This window comes from Carcharodon carcharias, chromosome 5 (genome assembly GCF_017639515.1).
Source record: "Carcharodon carcharias isolate sCarCar2 chromosome 5, sCarCar2.pri, whole genome shotgun sequence".
NCBI lineage: Eukaryota > Metazoa > Chordata > Chondrichthyes > Lamniformes > Lamnidae > Carcharodon > Carcharodon carcharias.
Window position 1 is genome coordinate 191,543,000 of NC_054471.1, and position 27,884 is coordinate 191,570,883.

Sequence of the window (27,884 nt, forward strand, 5' to 3'; positions counted from 1 at the left end):
ATAATTAATTATTTTGAACAAGAATTTTAATTTGTCACAGGTTTTTAAACAAGTGTTCAGCAGCTACAGTTTGCAGCACACTCCACCTGCTAAGCAGTAAATAAAACTTGATTCGTTGAATCTAAAATGTTCACACTTAGATTATAGGTTATTTCAAAAAAGAATACAAATATTACATTTTTCCTGTATATCAAAAATACCCACTTTTAAACTGCTTATTAAACTTATTTTTTTGTTTGCGGAAGGGAGGCGGGTACAATTAAATGTCTGCCTTCAATGAGCCCAAAGTCAAGTGAATGCTCACCTGGAGCCAAAACTGGGGTGGCTCAAACCACAAACAAGCTGAGGGCAGCAAACAGATGACCCACTGCAGCTCAAGGTGCGACAGTGTGAAATCAGCCAACTTCCACACTGAGCTGACCGGCAGATTGGGCCTATAGGTAGTGTTGGGGTGGAAGCCAATCCAAAGCGAGTTAAGCATTGGTCAGCAGTGGGTCACACCCCTGCTCCTCGCAAAAATTCTCCCCAAAAATATTCTGAGCTTTTATTGAGAGACAACCAGTTTTCCCTTAGACTGAGGCCACAATTAATGCACTGCCATGTTCACACTATCATGTGGGTCATTCGCGTGTTTGTACACTCGATGTGGTTTTCTGAATACTACAGGAAGGTGGATGCGGCCCAGATTTTCATGTCTCCAATCCTGGACTCCTGACTAGGCCAGCTCCATTACAGCAGTAGGCATCCCCTATCCCCCTGCAGTTGTTATGGAGTTCAGCCGGGTTCAGAGCTCCTCAGAGGAATCATTCCCCCTCCATGTTGCTTGTCTGAGAGCCAAGACTCCCATAAAATGTTTTACTTTGTTGACACAGCTTGGGAGAAGGGATCACTTTGCCTGACTGACAGCTTTACACTGTTATAATAAACTATTGTTTCAGTGATCTGTTTTGTCAATGGCTCAATGTTCATCTGCACAAGATAAAGAGGTGTCACATGCTTATACCTTCTGTTATTGAAACTTTAAAGGTTTGGTAGTCTTACACTTTTATCGTGTTGTAGCAACAGCAGTTTCTTTTAACAGAATTATGAATGGGTGTTTTTTTTAAGCAGTTCCACACATGCCATTGTTATTAGACAGCTCATTGGTTCTATACAGAGTGTATACTGGATAAATGGACAGTGCCATGAGTTGGCATGGAGCATATGAGGGGGCATTTGGGGGGGTACATGGATTAGCATAAATTGGCACAGAAGTGGCATGGGGAGTGGGTAGGGTGTGAGGAGTTGTGAGGGGTGAGGGTTAGAGGACCTAAAATATAGCAAACAACTGGGACACATCCCAGAGAATCATAGGAAGCCTTTTAACCACTGTGCCTTGGCACTCGGCCACCCCTGATCTGCTTCGCAGGGTGGGAGCTTAACTCCATCCTTTCTACCAAGGCTGGTCTGCCAAGTTGGGAAATTTCCAGATTCCAGCCCCCATCCCCATCTCAAAGACAAAATTTCGGGCCTGTTTATATCTAATCTACACAGTGTAGCTGGTACATGTTATATGTTTCAAATAAGGCATCATCTACTGACACAAGTTTTTTATGTATAAAACATATTATATATAAATAACCTATTCTTCCTTGGAGGGCAAACAAATTCATTTTTAACATCCTTAAAAATCCAGATTTTCTGTAATTATTAAGATGCTCCTGCTTACTTCAGTCATAAAGATAGATTGGAGAAGTTGGGTCTGTTTTCTTTGGGGAAAAGAAGGCTGAGAGGTGATTTGATAGGGATATTCAAAATCATGAGGGATCTGGACAGAGTAGAAAGGGAGAAACTGTTCCCACTCATGAAAGGATCGAGAACCAGAGGCCACAAATTAAAAAGCAATTGGCAAAAGAAGCAAAAACAACATGAGGGAAAACATTTTCACCCAGCGAGTGCATGAGAGTGTGGTAGAGGCAGGTTCAATCAAAGCATTCAAAAGGGAATTAGGCTGTTATCTGAAAAAGAAGTAAGTGCAGGGTTATGGGGAGAAGGCAGGAGAATGGTACTAAGAGAATTGCTCTTTTGGAGATACGATCGGCCGAATGGCCTCTTTCTGAGCTCTAACAGTTCTGTGATTCTGTTTATATGTTTAGAAGATGGTCAGGGTAAAGAGTTATATCCTGATACTGATGTCAACATATTGCTAGTCTCCTTCTCTGTAGTAATGATTTAATATCCCCTAATTCTTGACAATAGGAGGAAGGCCTGAATGATGTTCAGGAGATCCTGAAGACAGAAAAGCCACATCCAGAGCGACGGCTCCGAGGTGTCTTGGAGGAGTTGAGCAGTGGATGCAAGTGGGTACAAATAGAGAGGAGCTCTTTAACCAACTATGTCACCTACTTCTGTAACAATTACTATACCTCTTTAGTCAATTTGGTCAAATTTACCAATCCTGATTCACTCTTAAATTCATCAACAAAAAAGTGCCGTCCTGGTAAGGTATTTCAGGATGGTTTATTAGTCTCATGTTGAAAACTCTTCAGCTACCACCTTAAAGAAGCAACATAGCATAATACCTGTAATAGTCTCCTTTTTATTTTACCCTCTATTCCCATTGTAATTTTAATTCTGGTTTCTTTCGACAGTGTCTTTGTTCATGACAGCAATGCATTGCAATGAGGATTCACTATTCCTCATTATACCTGCACCAATGCAACATCCTCCATGTTAGCCTGATTCAGCTAGTAACATTCTCACCTCTGGAACAGAAGGTGTGGGTTTGACTCTAGATCAGCGCCGAGGGGCTGCTGTATTGCCACAGGTTATGACCTTCTCCCGAAATGTTAAAATGAAGTCAGGTTTTCCTATTCCAGGTGTATATTACAGATCCCATGCTTTGGAAGGGGAGCAAACAGTTTTCCAGCCAAAATTCCTTCCTCAACCGATACCACCATGACAGATTAATTAGTCATTCATATCATAGCTGTTTGTGGAATCTTGCCATGCACAATAGATTGCCTCATGTACAAACATGACAATAGCCACTGCTCTCCAAAGTAATTTATTGTCCGTGAAGTGCATTGAGACATTCCTGAGACCTGATGACATGTTTATAAATGAGACAGAAGGTAGTCGTAAATTCAAAGGATTAGGTAATGTCTTTGAGCTTTTTTTTTGTTATTAATCCAAACCACTTTTAAAAGAAATCAGCTGTGTATCTGAACACTTATCTCTTTATATTCTCCCTACAGCCGGTTTGTGTCACTGGCAAATAAAGATGAAAATGCACCAGGGAGGACTAAACTGGACAGGGAGAGGCTTAAGTCCTGCATAAGAGAACTGGTATGTTAAATGTGCCTAATTTATTACTAATCAGTTATAACAAGGAACTTTAATGAGAAACTTTCATAACCACTGAGGTATTCCTTCAAAGGCTGCCTGAGATCCTCACAATGATGTTACAGCCTGTTTAGTATGCAACATCTTGTTAAATTATTCTGAAGGAGTTGAGGAGTTTAATTAAAACATTCTATTCAGAAAAGTTGGAAGACTCAAAAGGCATGAAGTTTCCAAATTTGTAGGAAGTAAGATTCTGTCAAAATGTCTCAACTCTGAGACATCAGCGATCTTTTCATGTTTCTGATGCTAATAGACCTGTTGTATATTTACAGCATTTTGTATTGTTAATTTTAGATTTCCAGTTTTGGTTGTTTTCATTCATTTTAACCCTATTCTAGCTTGAAACCAGCCCATTAATGTAGCTGGGGGCAACTGATGCCATGTAAGGTGACAAATTTTGCGAACGTCTATGATTTGCTGCTGATTTGTAGCACAAGCTTGAGGGGCTGAACGGCCAACTGTTCCTATGATCCAAAGGCACCAATTTTGCACCAACAGCCCCACTGACAGTGAGAACAATAGTTTCTGGGTGGATCTAAGACACTATTTGCAGCAAGAATCAGGTCGTTGCCTGTAGTCAATGAATTTAGCATTTATGGTTTTCCTTCAGCTCTGAGCTCTTACTAACTGCCATGTCCAGCCCCATGCTTCAATTTAAGATCATTTTAAAAGCATGCCCTCCCAGCTCTATCAAACGTCACAGTATATAACAGAGTGTTGGATAGCTGCACCATTTGCATTTGGCTCCTGGAAAGTGAATGATATTTTTCAAAATCATTCATTGTAGAATAACTTGCTTTAATGATACAGGTGCTTTGTCAAATAAGTGTTCCTGCTATTCACAAATAATAGTTTTCAATGACTAAAGCACTAGAACTTCTTCTATGAAATTTATAGTATTAGAAACAAACATAATAAGCAAGGTGAAGGCTGTAAATCTGAGATGGTAAATCCCCTTTCTGGAGACAAAGAACATTACAAAATGTCCACGGTCATCTTTATGTTAAACTCTTGCACATATGTCGAACTGCAGGAGAACATGGCACAGCAAGCGAAGACAATGAGGACTCAGGTGAAGAAAAACACACTAAAGGACAAACTGAAACAGGTTCACGTCTTCCTGCATAAACTCCGCTTTATGACTGATGAGGTAAGAGGTTTACATGCAGAATGTACAAAATATAATTTATTTTGCATAGAACATGGAGCAATACAGTAGAATTTTCTCTGAAGAAACTGATTACTAGTAAATTTGTTAAGGAATGCATGTAGAGAATAAGTGCAAAGGTAGCTTTTATATATCTTTTCTTACCAACCTTCTCACCTCCCATTCCCTTATTTCCTGCATTCCCCCTCTCTTCCTGTCCTCATCTTTCTTCCCCATTTCTCTTTTCCTAATTTCAAGGTATTGATTCTTTTCAAAGGTGCAGTTCCATGGCACAGGTCCCAATTCCTCACTGTCTTTACTGTAGCAGGTCGTCACAGTTAAGCACAACCATGTCCTAATCTGACATGCATTCCAAGATTTTCCAGCAGGAATCACTGGATAGTAATCCAGGATGTAAACTTATTCTCATCCCTAACACAAAGGCATTGCTGCCCCTTTACTTCCCCTCTCTTCACCGTCCAAGGGCCCAAACACTCCTTTCAAGTGAAGAAGTATTTCACTTGCACTTCCCTCAATTTAGTCTACTGTATTCGTTGCTCCCCAATGCTGTTTCCTCTACAATGGAGAGACCAAACACAGACTGGGTGACAGCTTTGCAGAACACCTTCAGTCTGTCTGCAAGCATGACCCAGACCTCCCTGTCACTTGCCATTTCAACACTCCACCCTGCTCTCATGCCCACATGTCCGTCCTTGGCCTGCTGCAATGTTCCAGTGAAGCTCAACACAAACTGGAGGAACAGCACCTCATCTTCCGACTAGGCACTTTACAGCCTTCCGGACTGAATATTGAGTTCAACAATTTTAGATCATGAGCTCTCTCCTCCATCCCCACCCCCTTTCCGAACCCCCTTTTTTCCAATAATTTATATAGATTTTTCTTTTCCCACCTATTTCCATTATTTTTAAATGTATTTCCATCCATTGTTTTATCTCTACCTTTTAGCCTATTTCAGTCCCTTCCCCCCACCCCATCCCCACTAGGGCTATCTGTACCTTGCTCGTCCTGCTTTCTACCCTTACTGTCACTATTAGCACATTTCTCAGCTAATATCACCACCATCAACACCTCTTTGTCCTTTTGTCTGTGACATCTTTTGGTTATCTCCACCTATCACTGGCCCTCTATCCAGCTCTACCTGTCCCACCCCCCCCCCACCTTTAAACCACCTTATATTTCACCTCTTTTCTATTTTGCCTTAGTTCTGTTGAAGAGTCATACGGACTCGAAACGTTAACCGTGTTCCTCTCCGCAGATGCTGCCAGACCCGCTGAGTTTTTCCAGGTATTTTTATTTTTGTTTTTGTTTTGGATTTCCAGCATCTGCAGTTTTTTGCTTTGTTGCCACTTGTTGGTCCCTACTTTTGTCTCAGCGAACATCCAATGGCCCAGCATAGGCCAAGGGGTGAACTTGATTCCTTGCAATTCTGTTTGCCTGAGTTGTTAACTTACTGATCTGTCATGAGAGCCCCAGATGTCAGGGGCTTTTAGACATGGTGGGAGGGCGTCATAATTTGCAACTGTCTGCACCCGTGAAGACCAAGGTGTGCAATACGCAAATTTGGTATATCCACCACATCTGAGTGACTGGAGGATTGGCTGGAGAGAATGGCCACACCACCAAACTGCCTACAGCTTCAGCACTCAGCATGGGGGCTGGCAGCATTGTTTGTAGACCACATGGTACAGCCAGCCTGGTCTTCTTAAAAACAGGCCGTCCCTATTAAAGGGAAATGCCCGCAACATATTGCTGCAATGTAAACTATTGCAAAGTGAAGCCAAGGGCAGAGAGAGGGTTCCACAGGGAGGGATGCAGCACTGAAGACAGTGGTGTAGTGGGCAAAAGGAGAGAATCCAAGGATCCACAGGAGGATTAGCAAGCCCTCAAGAACCACCCTCAGAGGGGAGTGGGAGGCTGGTAATCAGGAAAGTCAACTACCAGAATCTGCCCATGAGAACATGGCAGCAGCGCTACAAAAGGTCTAGTGACCTCATGCCAGAGAATGAATCTTCACATGACACCACATACGCACCACTCCACCAATCTCTCACTTCTCAATGCACCACACCCCTATCACTCACCCTTCAGCACTCCCTGGTACTCCAGACTCATGCCTAACATCCAGGTACTCCGCCTCATCCTCACAAATCTACCATTGCTGCCTCTCTCATGCTCACCTCTTGCTGCATCCACATACCTGTAGCTATGGCAGTCACATTGCCCAAATACAGTGCAACACAATGAGTCACATTCTGCCCTCTCTCTTGCAGAACAAGGCGGCACACAATGGAAGGGAGCCAAGCACAGTGAGTGGAGGTCAACAATGCCTTCATCTCCTGAGACTGATGGAGAAAATGCTCTCAGCATCAAGGTGCTGGCTGTGACAGGGCCCACAGCATCCAATATCACTGAGAAACATTGAAGTGGATGGCATCTTCCTGCCTTATGCTCTTCTCAACCCCCAGCTCACCCTCAACCTTTTATCTGGCATATTAATGGTGTGACCACAGACCTTTGCTTCCCACCCCAACTCCCTTCCCTCACAATAACCTTCCCCTTCTGATTTCCTGCTTTCAGACACCCAAGAACAGCCACAGGAGCTCCAGTAGGGGAAAAGATAGCCACAGCAGAGCTCTGATGGAGAGGTCACATCACTTGATCTGATACTCACAGTCACCAGCTCAGATATTGGCACTGCCTGTGCCTTGGCGTCTACTATAGAGTTGGGATCAGAACATGTTGAGTCACCCAGGCATGTGACCTGCAGCTAGGTAGGGAAAAGGTGGTTTGTGTACCAGTTTACCACAGGATGAGGTGGCAAATGAGCTCGACTGCAAAGAACTCAGATGGACATACAGGACAATGCACATCAAGACACTGGGCGCATTAGCTGTTCTTCCCGACGACCTCCTGTCCCTGTCAAAGAGCATGGAGACCCAGCTCCAGATTGGCAGGATGGTTGACACAGAGCTTGCCCTCTTTATAGTCTCTGCTCCAACTCTCTGCTTTCCTGCAGAATCAGAGGCACTATCACTGCTGCCCCCATACATGTAGCGGCCTTTGTGTGGAAGGTTGGTCCTGTATCCATGGGAGTTTAGATGAATGAGAGGTGATCTTATTGAAACATGTAAGATCCTGAAGGGACTTGACAGGGTGGATGCTGAGAGGATGTTTCCCCTTGTGGGAGGGACTAGGACAAGGGGACTCAGTTTAAAAATAAGGCGTCTCTCATTTAAGACGGAGATGAGGAGAATGTTTGTTCTCTCAGAGCGTTGTGAGCCTGTGAATTCTCATCCACAGAGAGTGGTAGAGGCAGGGTCATTGAATATTTTTAAGGCAGAGTTAGACAGATTCTTGACTGACAAAGGGTATGGGGATAGTGGTGTTCAGGCCACGATCAGACCAACCACAATCTTATCAAATGCCAGAGCAGGATCAAGGGGCCAAATTGCTTACCCCTGCTCCTAATTCATATGCTCCTGTGACCCTATAAGGATGTGTCAACACACTCTGGAAAACCTAGGAACTCACCAAAACACTTCCAAAAACACTCCAGAGCACTTCCATACACATTGCAATGGGAAAAAAAATTCCAAAATAAACTGTTGCAAGTTGGATGCCAGTCCTTTAAAAATCGCTAGTTCAGGGCCCATCCTGCAGCTTCACACTTGCTGTTTGCAGAGTGAACAACCGAAGATGTTGTCTACAATATCCATCGATCAAACTTGAAACCCTTGAGTGACATCAACCTGTTGAGCTGTGTGACATCAGCTCATTTGAGGTTTTCCGGTGCATGCAGGGAATACGTCTGCATGTGTCCCTCTTATCCAGCAAAACTGTGTGAGCCACACAGGAAGTGGTGCAGAGCAGTTCAGGCAGGTAGAGTGACAGAAGGCCTCCATAGTGCTGCTTGAACCAAGGCAATTTTCCCCAACCCCATCTCAGTATCATGCTAAAATAGACAACTGCCTTCCAGCTGTAATTCACATATTAGATATTAATTGGATATTAGATAGAATATAAGATACTAGTATTAAAAATTGATGGTGTGATGATGTCCAACCCAACTTATTAGGCATGGAGTAGGAGGACCACAGTTTACCAAACTGTGTTGCATGCCTGATCATAAAATGTCCTTAGTCGCTCATATTTAGTCGGCTTCGATCTACCCTATGGGCAGGAATTCCCCCCTGTGGGAGGGGTTGTGTGGGGGCAGCTGGGGATGAGCACAAACCCAATCGGGCAAACCTGAACCCGAACTGAAAGTAGCTCGCCGACCGGAAAAAGCTGCCCCATATTAGACTAACTAGAATAATGACCCCCTTTAGCACTATCCCTTCTACAAAAATGGATATTGCATTTGCCACTCTCCAGTCCTCTGGCACATAACCACGCTGAATAGAACCTTCAATGTATGGCTGAATTTTACTGGCCTGTAGGTGGCAGAAACAAAGGTGGGGCGCTGGAAATATAGGTAGGAGCTCCAGCGGGAGGGATCCCTGACACAGCTCCCACCCACTGGGAAATTTCCATTCACCAGGCTGCGAAGTGGATCGTCTGCCCATTCCAATAGAGGTGGGCAGCCAATGTGAATAATTAAAGGACCTGTAAGAGCCAATTTATGAGCCGTCAGCATTTTGTCGAAGATGGCTAACTCCCTGTGAGGGGAGGCAGCCAGATCCGTGGAGATGGCCTCCCTTCAGCAGCCTGAGGGGGCCAACAGTGCCAGAGGCTTCATAGCCCAAAAAGGGGGGTGCAGGTAGGAAAAGTGGTGCCCATGGCTGATTGGCTGGTAAGTTGAATCTGATTAGTCAAGGGTATTGCCAAGGAGAGTGCACCAGGGAATTATTGTACCCCATGTGTTTCATTCAAAAAAAGGCGCATTGCCTGGACATGCTCCTTTTGCCTGCAGAGGTCCTAGTTTGTGAATATATGTAGCTTCTAGCAAGTGAAAGTAAGCGATGCTGCAAGCCCAACCGATAATGCAGATTGGTTGCTAGTGTAATTCTTAGCACACTCGGGATTGTTCAGCAATTACCTTGACCAATTAGAGTCAACTTGCCAGCCAATCAGTACCCTTTTCTCAGTCAGTATAAGTTGTTGTTCCCTTTGAAATTTGACATTCTTGCATCTGCCCTGATGAGTCTAAGACTTAAAGCTTTGACAGCATGTTTCATTTTTCAGCAATACTCAAATTCTGTACTATCAAGCAACTATTTTTATTCCATTCATCAACACCAATAACCCCATATGGCTTTCTCATCGATTTTAATTTTGTTTCTACCTGAATGCATCAACCCTCAAGCCCTTATCATTCCAGATGATATAGCTTCTTTCAATGTCTTTACTAATATACTGGACTCTCATTGCAGCCTCAGCACAGTATCCCCGAAATTTTCATCTGGATGTTGAGCAACAACAAGAGGATTGCATACGCTCGAATTCAATGCAAAGATATTCTCTACTCAATAGTGGATGAAGAAACAGGCAAAGATTGTGGCAAAGTTAAGACTGTCTTTCTAAAGGTAATATGATCTCACTTGGTGAACCTGTACAGCTGCCATTCCATTGCAAGGATAATAGGGTGGATTTGAGCTCCTGGATGGGCAACTCAGGAGAGTTGCTGGCATTCCAAACCATGTGGCGCCATGGGAGACTTTGACCAATCATAATGGCTGGGCCTCATTTACTTCCCATTACCCAGTTGCCTACCTAATTATACAGGGCCCAGAGACCACCCGGAAGCACTGTTAAATTGCAGAAGGCGGCCCATTTAATGGTTGGGGTGGTGAAGTATCCCAGAGGAGCAGAGGCCAAGACTTGCCTTGTGGAGCCTTTAGGAGCAATCAGCACAGCAGGCAGAGTGGGGTAAAATTTCTCTCTTAGATGGTCAGAAGTGCAGCAATAGGACTTCAGGATCACAATCTCAGGAAGAATGCAACAGGATTGCAAACTCAGTCGCAATGCAGAAGGACTGCAAGGAGAAAACCAACCACATCATATCAACACAACTAGGAATGGACAATAAATGCAGCACCATCAGCATCATTCACATCATAAATTTAAAACGCTTCTGACCATCTAAGAGAGGAATTTTACCCCACTCTGCCTGCTGTGCTGATTCTCCTAAAGGCTCCACAAGGCAAGTGTCCTGCTGCTGTTTCAGTCTAATTCCTAGTTTTATTAAGTCATAGGACCTACAATCAGAGCAATGTGTGGGCTGTCACCATCAAGAAAGTTTAAAAACAAGGATTTTCTGATTCTGATTGTAAACACTAGAATGGATACAGATAAAATTGAACTATTTAGTCCTCAAGTGCTGGTAGATTCGAAATCAAAAGCTACAGTGATTGAATTGGCTGCAGAACAAAAGAAAATGCAAGAATAGGTGGATCAAATCCTGAAACGTAGCATTAATTGTATGCTCAGGAGGTATAAACTCAATCACTGTGATTTTAAATTAAAAAAGAGAAACACGGCTCCTTTGGGTTCAATTTAACCATCCCAAAGAGAACTACATTTCTCTGCTTGGAATGCACTGCACTTCTGTAGCCGCTGCACTACAGTAGACACTATTCACACAACTGTAGCCATTCTGCAGTTGTCGTTGTTACCTGACTGTAGCCAATACATTACTGTAACAATTACTCACACTATTATAACCTTAACACTGTCAGGTATTACACAACTATAGGCATTACACTATTGTAGCTATGACACGTACGTAAACATTACTTACATTACTATAGCCATTGTTCACACCAGCAGGAGAGTTCTTGTGCCCTGGCAAATATTTATTACTCAAGGCAGCATCACTAAAACAGATCTGGCCATGAATCCCACTGCTGTTTGTGGGGCCTTATTGTGTGCAAATTGCCTGCTGCATACAGTGACTGCACTTTGAAAAGTATTTCATTGACTGAAGTGCATTGGGATGTTCTGAAGTTGTGAAATGTGCTGTGTAAATGCATGTTCTTTCTTCTTTCTTTCCTTACTGTACCCATCACTCTACTGTGGCCAGTACTCACAATATTATAGCCTTCATAGTGTTCTAGGTGGATGGTAAACAGACACATGATAATCTTCTCCCCTTGGAACATATTATCAGCACATTTAAGTGGATAACTAATTGAAAAAGAGAATGGTGGGTAAATGGGACTGAATAGACCCATCTTCCCCAGAGCTAGCATAGGTGCAATGAGCTGCATAGCCTCTTCCTGCACTGTACTATACTATTTTTAAATCCTAAAACTGATTTATTAATGCACATTTCCTTTCCGGTGTCAATCCACCTTAGAACGATAACCTCTTGTTCACTTTCATATTCCATGAGAGTAATTTGTAAGCAATGTGAAGGTAGCCTGCGGAAAGAATTGCCGGATTCAGAAACGGATACCCAGTTTCTCATTGGGAACTTTGTGCTTCTATTTACTGCACTCGGCAACAGTGATACTTTCTCAGTAATACAAGAGCACTGTACAATTATAAATGCTTTGCTTATCCTCATCGTGCTGTTACCATTCCATTTCTGTCACGTTGATGATAACTGAAACGTAAGTACGCTCTTTGTAAGCAGGACAGTGTTCAACGAGTGTGTAAGAATGCCTGACAAAGGTGATTAATGTTATCCAACAAGAATGTTTAAGCGGCTAATTTCAAGAAGCATATTTCAAGAATGTATATTCCTTCCCGAAGCCACTACTGTGCGACATTTATGAATCGTTTTTACCTTTGTTTAAATTGAGTCAAATTGTAGTTACCTTGTTCGCAGCTCCCTGGAAAACGAGGCTTTGGAACCGCAGGTTGGACAGTTCAATCTAAAATAGAGGTTTACTTTTGGTTGGGGTTAAGTAAGCAACGGAAGGATTTCCTGTGCGGCCTGCCCAGTGGATATGAAGAGAACAAAGCAGTAAAGGGTCAGGGATTGCAATCCTTCCCTCCTATAAGTCTGACCTACATCAGTAAGTACTAATTTTGAAAACAAATAGTTAACCAGTGAGTATTCAGATCCTAATGTCTATATTGAATGGTTAGTTGGAGGAAAGGAAGTGAAGAGTTGCATAAAGTTATGTTGTGTGTGAAAGGCTACTCAATTTTGCAAGTTAGCAAAAGCATCATTGCTTCTTCCAAGGCATGAAATTCCTTAAAGAGGGAAGATATTATTCTTAAAAAGAGACTGTCCATGATATGTTTGAATGTTTAGTCAATGAAAATGCTAGAATTGAATTTACCTGCCTTGAGTGAAGTTTTAATTCTGAGTGGGATTTTTTTTTTTGCCAAAACAGAGAAGCAGCTTTTCCAGCTAAGAGTTCACATGTACCAAGCACGTAGCCTGTGCGCTGCAGACAGCAGCGGCCTCTCGGACCCATTCGCCCGTGTCTTCTTCTCCACACAAAGTCAATGCACTGAGGTAATTACAGTACAGTCCAAATGGGACCTGTTTCTATCAAAGCAATGCCCCCACCTAACACGTGTTCCACTGTTAACACCAGTAGATGCAAATTATCAAGCAACTCCCACCGAGTGAGTACCCTATTGCAGCTATTGACATGCCACTGGGGGTAGTTACCAAGCACAGACAGGGGGCTCCCACAAAGGAAGTCCTGGACAAAGCTGCTGGGAGTATTTGAAGAACCAAAAGAGAAAACAGTTGCAGGAAAGAAAGGCCCATAGTAAGTTACCACTCAGCAAAAGCTGGAACTCCATTCCTAACAGCACTGTGTATGTACCTACACCATATGGGGAGTGCAGGGGTTTAAGAAGGTGACCTTCTTGAGGGCACTTAGCAATGGACAATAAATGCTGGCCTAGCTAGTGGCACTCACATCCCAAGAAAGAATTTTTCAAATCACCTCGAGGAAGGGTCAGTTTCGTCGCTAATATGCCGCTTTGCCAAAGCCTTTTTTAACCTGGTATCAGGATCCTGTCATTGGCAATGATTGTGACACTTGCAAGCCGTCTTGCATTGGTTTTTCCACAACAGCAAGCGAAGATGTCCATCAAATATTTCATGTGGAAATGTTGCAGTTTTGGAAGGCATTACCAGGAAACAGCCTGGTTTTTTAGATGATTAAACTTGAGTGGTAATCCTTCACATAACTGGAGGGGTGGGGGGGCTGGGTGCAGAGGTGGGGTGAGGGGAGCATAAGCCTAGGTTTCTTTCAATCTATGCTGATGTTCTCCATGTTTAGGTAAGTGAGCTCTGTCCCTAAAGGACTGAGTACACAGTCCATATCAGCTCAAGATCAGCATTTGTAGGTAAGCCTGTCATCAGCCTGCCGTTTTAATTGAACAATAATGTGAAAGGTGACTGGTATCCTATTTGTTTACTTTAAAAACATAAACTAATCTTCTGTGGCTTTACCTCAATGGAGATTCACAATGAAGCGTAGCTGCTTACAAGATATAGGGTTAGAAATCAAGATTAATATGAACGGTTCGTAGGAACAATTGTGAATCTTAAATAAGTGATTTAAGGTGCAATTTTATGAATTTGTGATGCTGACAACAAACATCACCCACTAACTTTTCCTATAGACTGTGTTGCTTCAGTTTCCTTTCCATCATTCCTTCATGATTTTACCAGGCATATATGAGAGTAAAATATTTGAGATGCCCTGTAGGCTTTAAGCTCAGTTAAATGGGGTGGCAAGATTGGAGAGAACTATGGAATTGTTTTTAATCTTTCACAGGATGTGAGTGTCACTGGCTGGGCCAGCCTTTTTTGCCCATCCCTAATTGCCCTTGAGAAGGTGGTGGTGAGCTGCCTTCTTGAACCACTGCAGTCCATAGTGCTTTAAGGGAGGGAGTTCTAAGATTTTGTCCCAGCAACAGTGAAGTAACGGCGATATAGTTCCAAGTCAGTGTGGCGCGTGGTTGGAGGGAAACCTGCAGGTGGTGGTGTTCTCATCCATCTGCTGCCCTTGCACTTGTAGTTGGTAGAGGTCATAGGTTTGTATGCTGCTGTCGAAGGAGCCTTGGTGAGTTCCTGCAGTGCATCTTGTAGATGGTGCACACTGTTGCCACTGTGCATTAGTCGTGGAGGAAGTGAATGTTTAAATTCGTGAATGGGAAGCCAATCAAGCAGGCTGCCTATTTCTGGACAGTGTTGGGCTTCTTGAGTGTTGTTGGAACTGCACTCATCTAGGCAAGTGTAGAGTATTGCATCTTGTGCCTTATAGATGGGAGACAGATTTTGGGGAGTCAGAGGTTAAGTTACGTGCCGCAAAATTGCTAGACTCTGACCTTCCCTTGTAGCCATAGTATTTGTATGGCTGATCCAGTTCAGTTCCTGGTCATTGATAACCCCCAAGATGTTGATAGGGAATGAAATCATTAACATGGAAACAGTGTAGTCTTGAGTTTCTGATTTCAGTTTTATTAATCTGTCATCCACAGGTTTTACAGGAGACTCTATGTCCTACCTGGGACCAGTTGCTGGTGTTTAATAACATCGAGCTATATGGTGAAGCACAGGAACTTAGAGATGACCCTCCCATCGTGGTCATTGAAATTTATGACCAGGATACTGTGGTAAGGAGTCCTAATTGACTGTATTTTTCAGCCAAACAGTTAGAAATTCCAGTTCCATGTCAATTTGTGTATTAATATTATAAATTACAATATAAAATTAAGTTGTAAAATATTGTGGTTTACTGGAAGTGTAATTTAATACGTATACTTAATTAAATGGATATGCACAAAATGGTTCCTGATGGTTCACAAGAATATATTTTAATGTCCAATATATTCTATCTTAAAATTACTATGCAATGAGCACTATGCCAAAGACCACTTTCACCTTACAAGTTCCTTCTATGCCTCCTTATCAAGTCGACCACTTCACGTGGGATGGCTTTGATGGGAAAAACACAGATATTTCTTACACTGTCTCACTGATTGGATACTGTTTGTTTCCTTTTCCATCTTTATCAGTGGATGTTTCTATACATATGGTTATGTACATATGTTTATGTTTCCTGTTTTATGTCCATTAGGTTCAATTTATTTACCTTCAAATAGATCTACTATCTCTTAAACCATCCATTGAATTGACTCAGGTTCTGTTACTATCAGCTTAGGGCTGAGTTTGGCTTTTAGAGGTGAAGGAAGTAGGCAGTATTGGGTTAGCCATCCATTATACACTGTGTCTGACCTTTCTTTCCATGGAAATTAGATGGGGCATACAATGGACAGACAATTTGCTACTGCCACCACTGAAAGTTAAAATCAGCCCTTCTCTTTTTTATATTGAGTACCTGGCCATTTTGTTTATTATCAGCAGCAAACATTACAATATTTGGCTGGTAAATGTTACAATTGAAATATCCATGAAACTGATAGGCACAGCATCTACTTTCAATTTATTTTACTGCTACCCGCTTTGGAAGATTTCTCCCCTTCATACAACTATGTTCAGCTAAGAAACGAGGAATGTGTGAAAGTCATGGACTCTGTCATAAAGAGCACCAATGGTTCTTTAAAAACAATTAACAGGATAAGCATTACATCAACAGAGACATAGACAGTAGCAGCCTTGCACCGCTGTCTCCCTCACCCCAATCTATTCAGCAATAGAATACAGTGTGACGATATAGTATAATGATTCAGCTGACAACTCTGATCAAATTCACCATGTTGGACAGATATATAGGACAGACAATTTAGGATTGGGAAGCTGATGCCTGTTTGCTTCTAGAGCTGACAATGTTGTATTTTAAGACATCTGTGTTTCAGCCTTTGCTCCTTATAAGTTTCAATCTTTATCCCTTTTAAGTTTCACTTTCCCCCATGTTAAATGGATCCCAATCAGATAGTGAAGTATGAAACTAGAAACAGATCCTCTTTTTGTAAGTAGTTTTATTCACAGAACATACATTACATAATCTCTGCCTCCTTCCTACCAACATCCCAGTGCCCCAACAGTTCCTTTTTATATGTGCTTAAGACACTTAATCAATACCCTCCACCCGTTTCTCCTTATCCTTAACAATACAATTAACATAACATTAATACCCAACTATAAATAAATTTGGATGTTAAGTAAAGGCTGACGGTGTGTTTCTGCTTTATTTCCTCTAACTTTCCTCTGTTGCTGGATGCCTTGTGTATGGTGGGCTAAGTAGAGTTTTCATTGTTCACACTAGTAGTGATTTGAGTAGCTTTAGAGCAGGATTTCAGTAGATTAGGCAGCTCACTATAAAAGATGCAACAACAAAAATGTTTACCCATTATTTTCAGATCATAATTCAAATGAAATCTGCGTTGCATCTTTAAGTCCACTGCCGTGTGTTGTGCATAGTCACAGATAGCTCTGCACACTGGAACTAAGTAAATGCTTCAGCTTTCACTTGCCCCTTTAAAGCAATAACCCTTACATGCGGTTTCTGTTTCTTTTCCCTCCAATTTCCAAAACCCAGCACTCGTTCTTGTTTGTTTTGACTGATGTTTCATTGCTCCCATTGTGCTCTCTGGAACTGATCTAGCACAGAACAGATCTAACAGCCAAAAACCCAGCATCCGTGAATACTGGGGACCATCAGTAGAAACAGAATTATATACCAGCATAATCTATAAACTCTCAGCCCAACACGCCCCTTACTCCTCCATCACCATCAAGCCAGGAAACCAACCCTAGTCCAAGTATAGAGGTGACTGTCAAGAGCCACATCACATGGAGGCAGAGTCTGTCCTGCAGGCAGATTTTAGGATAAAGATCAATAAGCGGGACCTCAAAGGCAGTAACCTCCCGATTATTCCTTAGTGAATTTAGAAATAGGAGGATGGCTGGTGCATCTAAATATGTGGCCAGAGAGATGGTGCAGGTGGGAGATTCCTGGGGCATTGGGACCAGTTCTGGGGGACGTGGGTACTGTACAGAATGAAAAGTTGCACCTCAGCAGGGTTGGCAAACAATGTCCTTGGTTTCCTAGAGCTGTGGGAGAAGATTTAAAATAATCTGCAAGAGCCTGGGAACCAGAATATAACATCAGAAAGAAGGCAAAAGGTGCACAAAGGTTTCAGAGGGACAACTGGCACTCGAGTAAGAAATAGTAAGGTATTACAATGGAGTCAGGCCAAGAGGGAATAGAGTAAGGTCTAATTCACGTTTGTACATGCATGTAAACACATAAAGTGTGGTAAGTAATGTTGGTGAGCCGCTGGCACAAATTGGCACATGGGAGTATGTTGTGACAGTGGGGAGTTAATAGTAGATAATAAAGAAATGGCAGAAGAAATGAACAAATATTTTGCTTCTGTGTTCACTATAGAGGATACAAAAAAACATTCCAGTAATAACTGCAAATCAGGAGGTGAATGGGAGAAAGGAACTTGGTGAAACTGAAATCACTAGGGAAATGGTACTGAGCAAATTGATGGAGCTGCAGCTGGCAAGTCTCCTGGTCCCAATGGACTACATCCTAGGGTCTTAAAAGAGGTGGCTAATGAGGTAGTCATTACACTGGTGTTAATTTTCCAAAATTCACTAGATTCTGGAAAGGTTCCATCAGATTGGAAAATAGCAAATATAACCCCTCTATTCAAGAAGGGAGGGAGGCAGAAAACAAGAAACTATAGGCCAGGTAGCTTGACGTCTGTCGTGGGGAAGTTATTAGAATCAATCACAAGGGAGGTTATAGCTGGGGACATAGAAGAGCTCAAGACAATTGGGAAGAGTCAGCATGGTTTTGTGAAAGGAAAATCATGTTTAACCAATTTATTAAAGTTTTTTGAACGAACAACATGTGCAGTAGGTAAAAGGGAGCCTGTACACATACTGTACTTGGATTTCCAGAAGGCATTTGATAAGGTGCCACATCAAAGATTATTACAGGAAATAAAAGAGCATGATGTAGGGAGTAACATATTAGCATGGGTAGAAGATTGGCTGGCTGGCAGAAAGTAGTGAGTGTGCATAAATGGGTCTTTTCCTGATTGACAGGATGTGATGAGTGGCATCCCACAGGGGTCTGTACTGGGGCCTGAACTTTTTAGGTTTTACATCAATGACTTAGATGAGAGGAGTGGAGACATGGTAGCTAAATTTTCAGATGACACAAAGATAGGTAGGACTGTTTGTTGTGAAGAGGACATGAGGAGGTTACAGATGGATATAGATAGGTTGAATGAGTGTGCAAAGATCTGGCAAGTGGAGTTTAATATGAGAAAATGTGAGTTGTTCACTTTGGCAGGAAGAACAAAAAATCAGAGTGTTACTTAAATGGAGAGCGGATGCATAATTCTGAGGTGCAGAGGGATCTAGGTGTTCTAGAACATGTTATACAGAGACCGCACCTCGAATACTGTGAGCAGTTTTGGTCTCCTATTTTAAGTAAGGATGTAAATGCATTGGAGATGGTTCAAAGAAAGTTTACTGGATTGATGCCTGGAATGAGTGGGTTGTCTTATGAGGAAAGGTTGGACAGACTGGGTTTGTTTCTACCGGAGTTTAGAAGAGTGAGGGATGATTTGATTGAAATATACAAGATCCTGAATGGTATTGACAAGGTGGACATCAAAAGGATGTTTCCTCCTGTGGGCAAGTCCAGAACTGTTTTAAAATTAGAGGTCACCCTTTTAGGATAGAGATGAGGAGAAATTCTTTCTCTAAGAGGGCTGTGCAACTTTGGAATTCTCTGCCTCAGAAGCGGGGTAATTGAATATTTTTAAGGCAGAGGTAGATAGATTCTTGTTAGGCAAGGGAATCAAAGGATATCGGGGTTAGATGGGAATGTGGAAATCAAAACACAAGAAGATCAGCCATGATCCTATTGAATGGTGGAGCCATTCTATTCCTGTTCCTATTTTTTATGCTCTTATGTTGTGGCAATAACAGAGACCTGGCTCAAAAATTATCTAAATATTCCTGGATACACGGTGTTCAGGAAAGGTAGGGAAGAAAAGAAAGGAGGAGGAAGTCAGTATTGGTTAAGGAGAATATTACAGTGCTAGCGAGAAAGGATATCCTATTGGAGTCAAGGACAGAATCTATTTGGTTAGAGTTAAGAAATAACCGAGAAGCTATTACATTACTGAGTATATTCTATGGGCAACCAACTAGTAAGAAAGATATAGAGGAGCAAATTTGCAAGAAAATTACAGAGAGATCCATTTACTTTAGAGTAATGATAAGAGGGGAGTTTAATTATCCTAATGATAGACTGGGGTAATAATAGTGTAAAGGGCAGAGAGTGAGAACAGTTTCTGAAGTGTTTTCAGGAGAATTTTCTTGACCAATATGTTTCTAGCCCAACAAAGAAGGAGGCATTGCTGGATCTGGTTCTGGGGAATGAGGTGGATCAAGTGTCAGTAGGGGAGCATTTAGGGAACAGTGATCAGAGTGTCATAAGGGTTAGATTAGCTATAGAAAATGACGAGGGACAATAAAGAATTTTTTTAAAAAACAGAGCGAAAGTCTTTAATTGGAGGAGGGCCAGTTTAAGTGGGTTGAGAATGGAACTGCCCTGAGTAAATTGGAATGAAAAATTGGCAAGCAAAACTGTAAAAGAACAATGGCCAACCTTATAAAGTGCCTCAAGTAGAGTCAAGGCACATTTCCAAGAGGGGGAAAAGTAGAGCAAATAAAGCCAGAGCGCCCTGGATGACAAAAGAGATGGGGAATAGGATGAAACAGAAAAACGGTGCGTATGGTAGATGCCAGGTTGATATTATAAGTGAAGAGCAGGCTGAATATAGAAAGTATAGAGAGGAGATGAAAATGAAAATAAGAGACAAAGAGAGACAGAGAAGAGAATGGCAGTTAACACAAAAGCCATCAATAGGCATATAAATAATGAAAGGGTGGTAACGGGAAGAGTGGGGCTAATTAGGGAACAAAAAGAGCACATGACTGACGTACTAAATGAACACTTTGCATCTGTCTCAAGAAACAAGATGCAACCAAAGTCATAGTGCAAGAGGAAGCACTTGAGATACTAGATGGGCTAAAAATTGATTAAGAGTGGGCATTAGACAGGCTGGCTGTACTTAAACTTGATAAATCACACTAGGATTGGTTGGGATGTATGTGACAATGCTAAATGAAGTAAGGGTAGAAATTGAGGAGGTACTGACCACGATCTCCAAATCCACCTTAGATGCGGGGGTGGTGCTAGAGGACTGTAGAGTTGCAAATGTTACATCCTTATTCAGAAAGATGTGTAAGGATGCATCCAGCAACCACACACCAGTCAGTTTAACCTCTTTGGTGGGAAAGCTTTTAGAAATGATAATCTGTGACGAAATTAACAGTCACTTGGACAACTGTAGGTTAATTAAGGAAAATCAGCAAAAGCTAAAGGCAAACTGTGATTGACTAACTTGACTGGCAGAGAGGAAACAGAGAGATTTGTTGAGGGTCATATTGGTGATGTGGTCTTTATGGATTTCCAAAAGGCCTTGAGACAAGCTTGCTAGTAAAGTTAAAGTCCATGGTATAAAATGGACAGTGGTAGCATGAATACAAAGTTGGCTGAGTGACAGGAAACAGAGAGCAGTGGTGAATGTTTGTTTTTCAGGCTGGAGGAAGGTATACAAAGGGATTTCCCAGGCTTATCAGTAGGAACACTGCTTTTCTTCGCATACATTAATGACCTCAGCTTGGATGAACAGGGCATAATTACAAACTTGATGATGACGCAAAACTTGGCAGTATTGTGACCTGTGGAGAGGATTAATGATAGGCTTCCAGAGGACATGGACAGTCTGGTGGAATGGACAGATGCACGGCAGATGGAATTTAATGCTGAGAATTATGAAATGATATATTTTGGGAGGAAGAACAAGGAGAGACAATATAAGCTAAATAGTGTAATTCTAAAGAGGTTGCAGGAACAGAAACACCTGGAGAACATGTGCACAAATCGCTGAAGGTGACAGGGCAGGTTAAGAAACCAGCTGCAAAGGCAAATGGGATCCTGGGTTTTATAAATAAAGGCATAGAGTCCAAAAGCATAGAGTTTATGATGAACCTTTATAAAACACTGCCTTGACCTCAGCTGCAATATTGTGTCTAATTCTGGGCACCACACTTTAGGTAGAATGTGAAGGCTGATGAGAGGGTGTGGAAAATATTTATGAGAATGGTTCCAGGGATGAGGAACTTCAGTTATGTGAACCTATTGGAGTATCTCCTTGGAGAAGAGAAGTTGAGTAGAAATTTGATAGAGTTGTTCAAAAATATGAGGGATCTCGACAGGGTAGATAGAGAGAAATTGTTCCCATTGGCAAAGTGTCAAGAACCAGAAGACACCAATTTGAGGTGATTGGCAAAAGAACCAAAGGTGCCACAAGGAGAATTTTTCTGTATGCAGTGCATGATTAGAATCTGGAGTGCATAGCCTGAGAGGGTGGAGGAGGTAGATTCAATCATGGTTTTTGAAAGGGAATTGGATTAACACCTGAAGAGCAAGAATTGCAGGGCTACAGCTATATGGAAAGGGCAGGAGAATGAGACTAGCTAAATTGCTCTTGCAGAGAATCGACACGCATTCAACAGGTTGAATGGCCTCCTGTGCTGTAACAATTCAAGGATTCTGTCAAGCTCAACAGTGATACTCCCTTCAGCCAAGTTGCCGACCAACATTTATTCACCTGAGCACACATAATAACTGCTTGAATAAGTTACCAGAGAGTGCTTTCTGCTCTAGCAGAGATTCAATGTTTTTAACAAACAAGGAGCAGAGAAAAATTTGTGGAAAAAGGAGGAAAACATAGAAATCATATTTATTTTCTTTGAGGGTGTCATGTTAAAGACTAGTTCAAGCCTTTTAAATGAGTATGTTAAAGAATATTATCAATAGCAATCCCGGGCATAGTTTGAAATTAATCATCCATCAAATATTGCTTTATTTTCTGTTTTGCATGTCGTAAGTATACCTCTTTTGAAGCTCTCAAATAGAATATTCCATTGTGACTTACAATGCTGTAAACTTACTGTTTTTAGAAAATACTTAGAATCCTGGACTTTTTATTAATTGTGGCAAAAATCCTAGGAACTCAATGTGAATTGAAAATTCCATATTGACTACATGGTGCAACATATCCTTCAAGTCAATTTTCATATGAAGTCCAATTATTTTAGTTTTATTACAGGAAGCAGATTGAGCACCCAATATGCATCTGATCTACAGTTTATGCTGAAAATTCAAATGTCAAGGCTAGGCTATTACTTTGACGAATCTCCCAAAATAAAATAGGCACCAATGAAGCCAGGAACCAAATCGTCAAATGTTAATTTATGAAGGTAGTTTGCTAAAAGTAAGCCAATGGAAGAATTCTCTTTGGGAAAATTCTGGGTGTTCTGTTCTTAGAAAAGGATCTTAGTGAATTAGTAGATATAGAAAGTTATGACTTTGATTAACCTTGTCACTAACTGTCTCATCTTATGAACACAATATTACGTCAAACAAAACAGCCATCAAAGTTTGACATGGATCCGGTAAGAACAATTTTGAAACTAAAATCTGATGATCTCAATAGAATTATAGTCAGACTGTGGAAGAGTAGAAGCTACGGTCAATAGAAGCATTTCTTCAATAAATCAGGTGTTAAATGCAGGGATTCCCAGATTGAACAATAAAAATTGAACAGCAAAAACATTAAAAATTGAACAGCAAATCGAAAGCTGCAATCTTATTGATTCAGTAAGTAGAGTGTAGCATTTGATTAGTATTGGATCATGTTGCAGCCCATTCAGAAATATTACTCAATTCTGTTTTGAGAAGGCCTTGTCAAATTCACATAGCTTGATATTGAGCATTAACTATTCAAGTTCTAAGAACATCTGGGAAACTCTGTATGTGGCTACTGGTGTTTCCTTTTACTTCAGTTATGTTAGGTAGTTGCTGACAATTCTCCACTTGCAGGGAAAAGCAGAGTACATTGGCCGAACGTTTTCAAAGCCCGTGGTGAAGATGGCAGAGGAAGAGTATGGCCCTCCTCGCTTTCCTCCACAACTCGAGTATTATCAGATCTACCGGGGGAATACGACTGCTGGAGACTTGCTGGCTGCTTTTGAGCTCCTTCAGGTAACGCTGTGCATATGGAAATAACTCTTGAGTACGTGTGTTCTACCCCCTTCTGTCTGCCTCTTTTCATTGGTCTGTGGGAGTCCCATGATGGCAATGACATTGGAGCTCTTTACTGGCCAAAGCCAAACCTGGGATGGCCGGATTCAAGGTTCTTGGAATTCTTCTTCAGATCTATTGACAAAAAAACATTATTCTATTTGCAGTTGGTTGATTAATGTTAGGAAAATCAAGTGATTGAATAAAAATATTATTGCAAGCTTATAAGATGCATGTGCCCCATTTTTTAAAAAAATGCAGCCACACGGGATAGGTGAAATGTCGCACAGAACACACAAGCTGTTGTTCTTATTTTTGCTTCCATGGTTGTAAGATAAATGGCTCAAATTTATTCCCGCCCCCTTCTCCTCTTACCCCTCCTTACCTAAAGATAGTGGCTAATGCTGGGGTTCCATCATGGGTGTGGCTCCCAGCAAAGGCGGCGGCCACTCTTCCTTCATCACCTCATTCACTGAATGTCTCAAGCCTAATTCAACGCTCATTGGAGATCTCCACAAACCTACCTTGCTGCAGCAGTCACTGAGAAGCAAGCACAAGTGGATGCCATCACTGCAAGCCACAAGCAAAATGCTGCGGATATTGGAAATCCGAAATAGAAACAGAACAGCTGGAAATACTCAGCAGGCCAAGCAGCACCTGTAGCGAGGGATTAGACAGAGGCCGAGGTTTCCGTCCCCAGGTCAAGTGTGCCGAGACGGGAGATTTCCCACCCCTGCATACCCGACCTTTAAAAATGTCCACCTGCAGATTGGATTTTCGATCGGGGAGGGCAGACAGAAATAGGAGTCGGAGCTGGTGCCCCCGGAATAATTGCAGAGGCGTCTGGATGTGGAGGTGGGCTGAGTGGAAAGCTCTGGCTCTGTGTTTAAATACACTTTAAAAAGAATAGAACAAAAGCAACCCTCCGGCTCAGACCCTTACTCATCCACACACCCCCTATGCCCCATCCATGCCAACCTATGCCAACCCATGCGCCCCACCACCATTGCCCCTCATACTCCCTATGGCAACTTAATGCGTGGTAACTGGGGGTATAGTCCCTCCCTTCTATCAGTTGGGGGTCACGTGATGTACTGCGGGGGCTCCATCCAATGAGCTGTTAGCATAGGCAATCCGGTGGGGGGCAGAGCTTACTAACAAGAGTCCTGGTTGAGCACGAAAGCATCTGTAAATCTCTCTGTAATAAAGTTAACTGTTACGTGATGAAACCTGTCTGCTCCATCGAGTCATCACAATTGGCGATGAGGATGGGATCAGCTCCAACTCTGCACCGCGACCTGTTGCTGTGTGTATATTGAACATTTTTTTTAAAAGCTACTCACCAGACACGCCACTCTTTGGCAGGTTTGATCAATATGATGCAACTATGAAAGACTGGAGACACAGTATATAGAGCGCCTTGGTTTTTAAATCATAGCAAACGAGGTTACCGTGGAAGAAAAGCAGAAAGTGATCCTCTTGAGTGTACGCGGCAGTAAAATGTACAACCTCATTCGTAACCTGACAGCCCCAAGTGTGTCCAATGCCAAGTCCTGTAGCAGCTTTGTTTTGAAGTCGCTGCTGAAGTGTTTCTGCTAGGCTTTTTAATGTTTCTCACAGCGGACATTGCACTTTGATTCTTCGATTCTTCAGATTCTTCGATCCTGAACCTCGTGAAAACATACTTCCAGCCAAAGCCATCCGTAATAATGCAGCGTTTTAAATTTAATTCAGGAATTAGGGCCCTGGGGGAGTCCATCATGAACTATGTCATGAACCTCAAGCAGTTAACAGAACACTGTGACTTCGGGGACACATTGAACCATTTGCTGTGGGACTGATTGGTTTGTGGATTAAGGACGACGCCACTCAGCACTGTTCACTCACTGAGGTCAACACCAACTTTAAGCGCGCCCTAGAAATCTCCCTCGCCATGGGATGTGCTGCGAGAGACTGGCAGGCTTTGCAACACATGGAAAATGGCGCCGCACTTCATGTTGGGTGGGAACCTGCCGCCGAGTGTGGGGCAAAGGCCAGACCTGCAGAATCGAAGCGCAATTCAATGTCCGCTGTGAGAAACATTAAAAAGCCTAGCAGAAACACTTCAGCAGCTACTTCAAAACAAAGCTGCTATAGATCTGGGGGTGACCACGGGGCAGATACCTGTAAATTCAAAGGGGCAGAATGCCATTACTGTCATAAGAAGGGTCACATGGTTGGACAATGCCAGACAAAGTTGGAGCGGTCTGAGAAACAGCAAATAAACATGATAGAAATAACGGACACAACAACGGCTGAAGCTGCTGCTCCTGACATTTACTCCTTATATAATGTGAGGACCCAGTCTTTTAGACCAAGACTGGCTACAGAAGATCAAACTCAACTGGTCTGAGATATTTCACCTAAAAACCAGATGGAACTCCAGCATTTCTAAGAATATACAACATGGGTTCTCGGGGTGAGTTAGGAAAACACAAGGACTTTCACCTGACAAGGATCTCTCAGGTTCCTCTGGAAAATTATGAAAAGAAGCAAGATGAATTTAATGCCACTCTGAACAAATTGAAGAAACAGTTGGCAGAGAAGACTTGGCAATGTTCATTAGTCCAAAAAGAGGTTAAGAGATATCAGAAAGACACCAAAGAGCTGAAGAACCAGCTGAATGAAATCAAAGAGGGCTTAAAAGGAAAAGTCATGGAACTTTCCAATATGCAAGTGGATAATGAAACCATGAGTAACACAATCACAGAACTGAAGCTAGCTAAGAATTCACAGGAGAGAGACCTGGCCAACCATGAAACCAAAATGAAGGACAAGGATAAGCTCTGCTGCAGACAGAGAAAGAAAAGACAAAAATAAGATTGGAAAATGTAAATCTGACATATTAAAACAGCCCCTTACCATTCCTTAATGAATGGCCTAGCCTAGAGGGCAGTACAAACTTTTAAGTCTGCTATGAAAAAACTATCGGAAGGCACTCTGGAATCTCGACTTTCCCGGTTTCTTTTCACTTATCGTCAATGCCACATTCAATTACAGGTTCAACACGGTCGGAGCTATTAATGAAACGCCATCTGCGTACACGCCTACATCTCGTGTTTACAAATTTAAAGGGGAACGTGGCGCAGAACCAGAGTAATCAGAAGTTTAACCATGACATACACTGTAAAGCTCACACTTTCAGTGTAGATGATTTAGGATACGTACAGAATTTCAGCAATGGACCCTGTTGGGCTCCTGGAGCCATTGTCTCAGAGGCTAGCCCACAATTTACTAAGTACAAGTGGGAGATAGAATACTCCGAAAGCACATAGATCATATTCATGCCAGAGAGACATTCCAACAATCTACTGATCCATCTGTGATTAATGTCGAATCGTCAGTTCCTGAGGTGTCTGATCAACCTAGCATAGACATGCCAAATGCCTCTGAAGAGTTGCCAAATCCTGAACTGCCACATTCTGATGATGTGTCTCATACTGCAGTTCCAGTTCCTGTCAATCCCGTTCAGGAACCTCCAATGGTAGAGCTACGCCACTCTCGCCATATAAGAAGAGCACCTCAGAGACTTGATTTACAATCATCTAAAATTGGTACCCTGGTTATCCAAATGAATCCGCCAAGCTCAGCTCTCCTCTGACCTGGTCTGCTCTGCACACTCCAGGATTCATACAAGGGGGTGCAAAACTTGGAAGTCAGTGGAGGCAGTTGATGATTTAAATGGCCAGCTGGCTCCACGAATCATGCATGTGCTAACACAGGTACGACTCCAGTCCCGCCCCGTGAAAATGTGAAATTCCGGATTCAGGGGTGAGAATTAGAAGTTTTGGCGATTTCCAGGATTTTCGCCATATGAGAGAGCCTCTCTGCTTTGGTGAAAATCTGGGCCAGAGTTCACAATGTTTCAGGTCAATGGCTTTCCTGATGTTCTGATGAAGGGTCATCGACCTGAAATGTCAACAGATGCTGAGTGGATACCATTGCCAGTTTTTTTTTTTAATCATCTCCCTCCTGAATGAGGACATGGAAGCTAGTTACAGCATCCAATGCCTTCACAGCTAAGATCAGATAATTCAGCACAGACCAGGAAATGTACCTGGAATCCTTATGACCTGCGTGGCTCAGTTTTGCATCATATGACTCATCTACCTGTTGATGAAGAGTAGCAGGAGCCACAGTATCAGAGAGCTTTTACTTCTTCTTGAAAATAAGAAGGCAGCTCACCACCACCTTCTCACAGACAAATAGGGGTGGGCAATAAATCT

The 27,884-nt window shown here is 42.3% G+C and overlaps 1 protein-coding gene across 2 annotated transcripts in view; it reads left to right on the plus strand.

The window, feature by feature from the left end:
* The window catches only part of otofa (otoferlin a), a 480,240-nt gene that overhangs the window by 345,172 nt on the left and 107,184 nt on the right, over positions 1-27,884 (plus strand). For both annotated transcript variants that reach the window (XM_041188008.1, XM_041188007.1), the window contains exons 20-27: positions 2,239-2,339; positions 3,237-3,327; positions 4,418-4,534; positions 9,925-10,077; positions 12,324-12,513; positions 12,838-12,962; positions 14,951-15,085; positions 23,419-23,580. In XM_041188008.1, the coding sequence (XP_041043942.1) occupies positions 2,239-2,339; positions 3,237-3,327; positions 4,418-4,534; positions 9,925-10,077; positions 12,324-12,513; positions 12,838-12,962; positions 14,951-15,085; positions 23,419-23,580 (1,074 nt within the window). The remainder of the gene's footprint in view (positions 1-2,238; positions 2,340-3,236; positions 3,328-4,417; positions 4,535-9,924; positions 10,078-12,323; positions 12,514-12,837; positions 12,963-14,950; positions 15,086-23,418; positions 23,581-27,884) is intronic.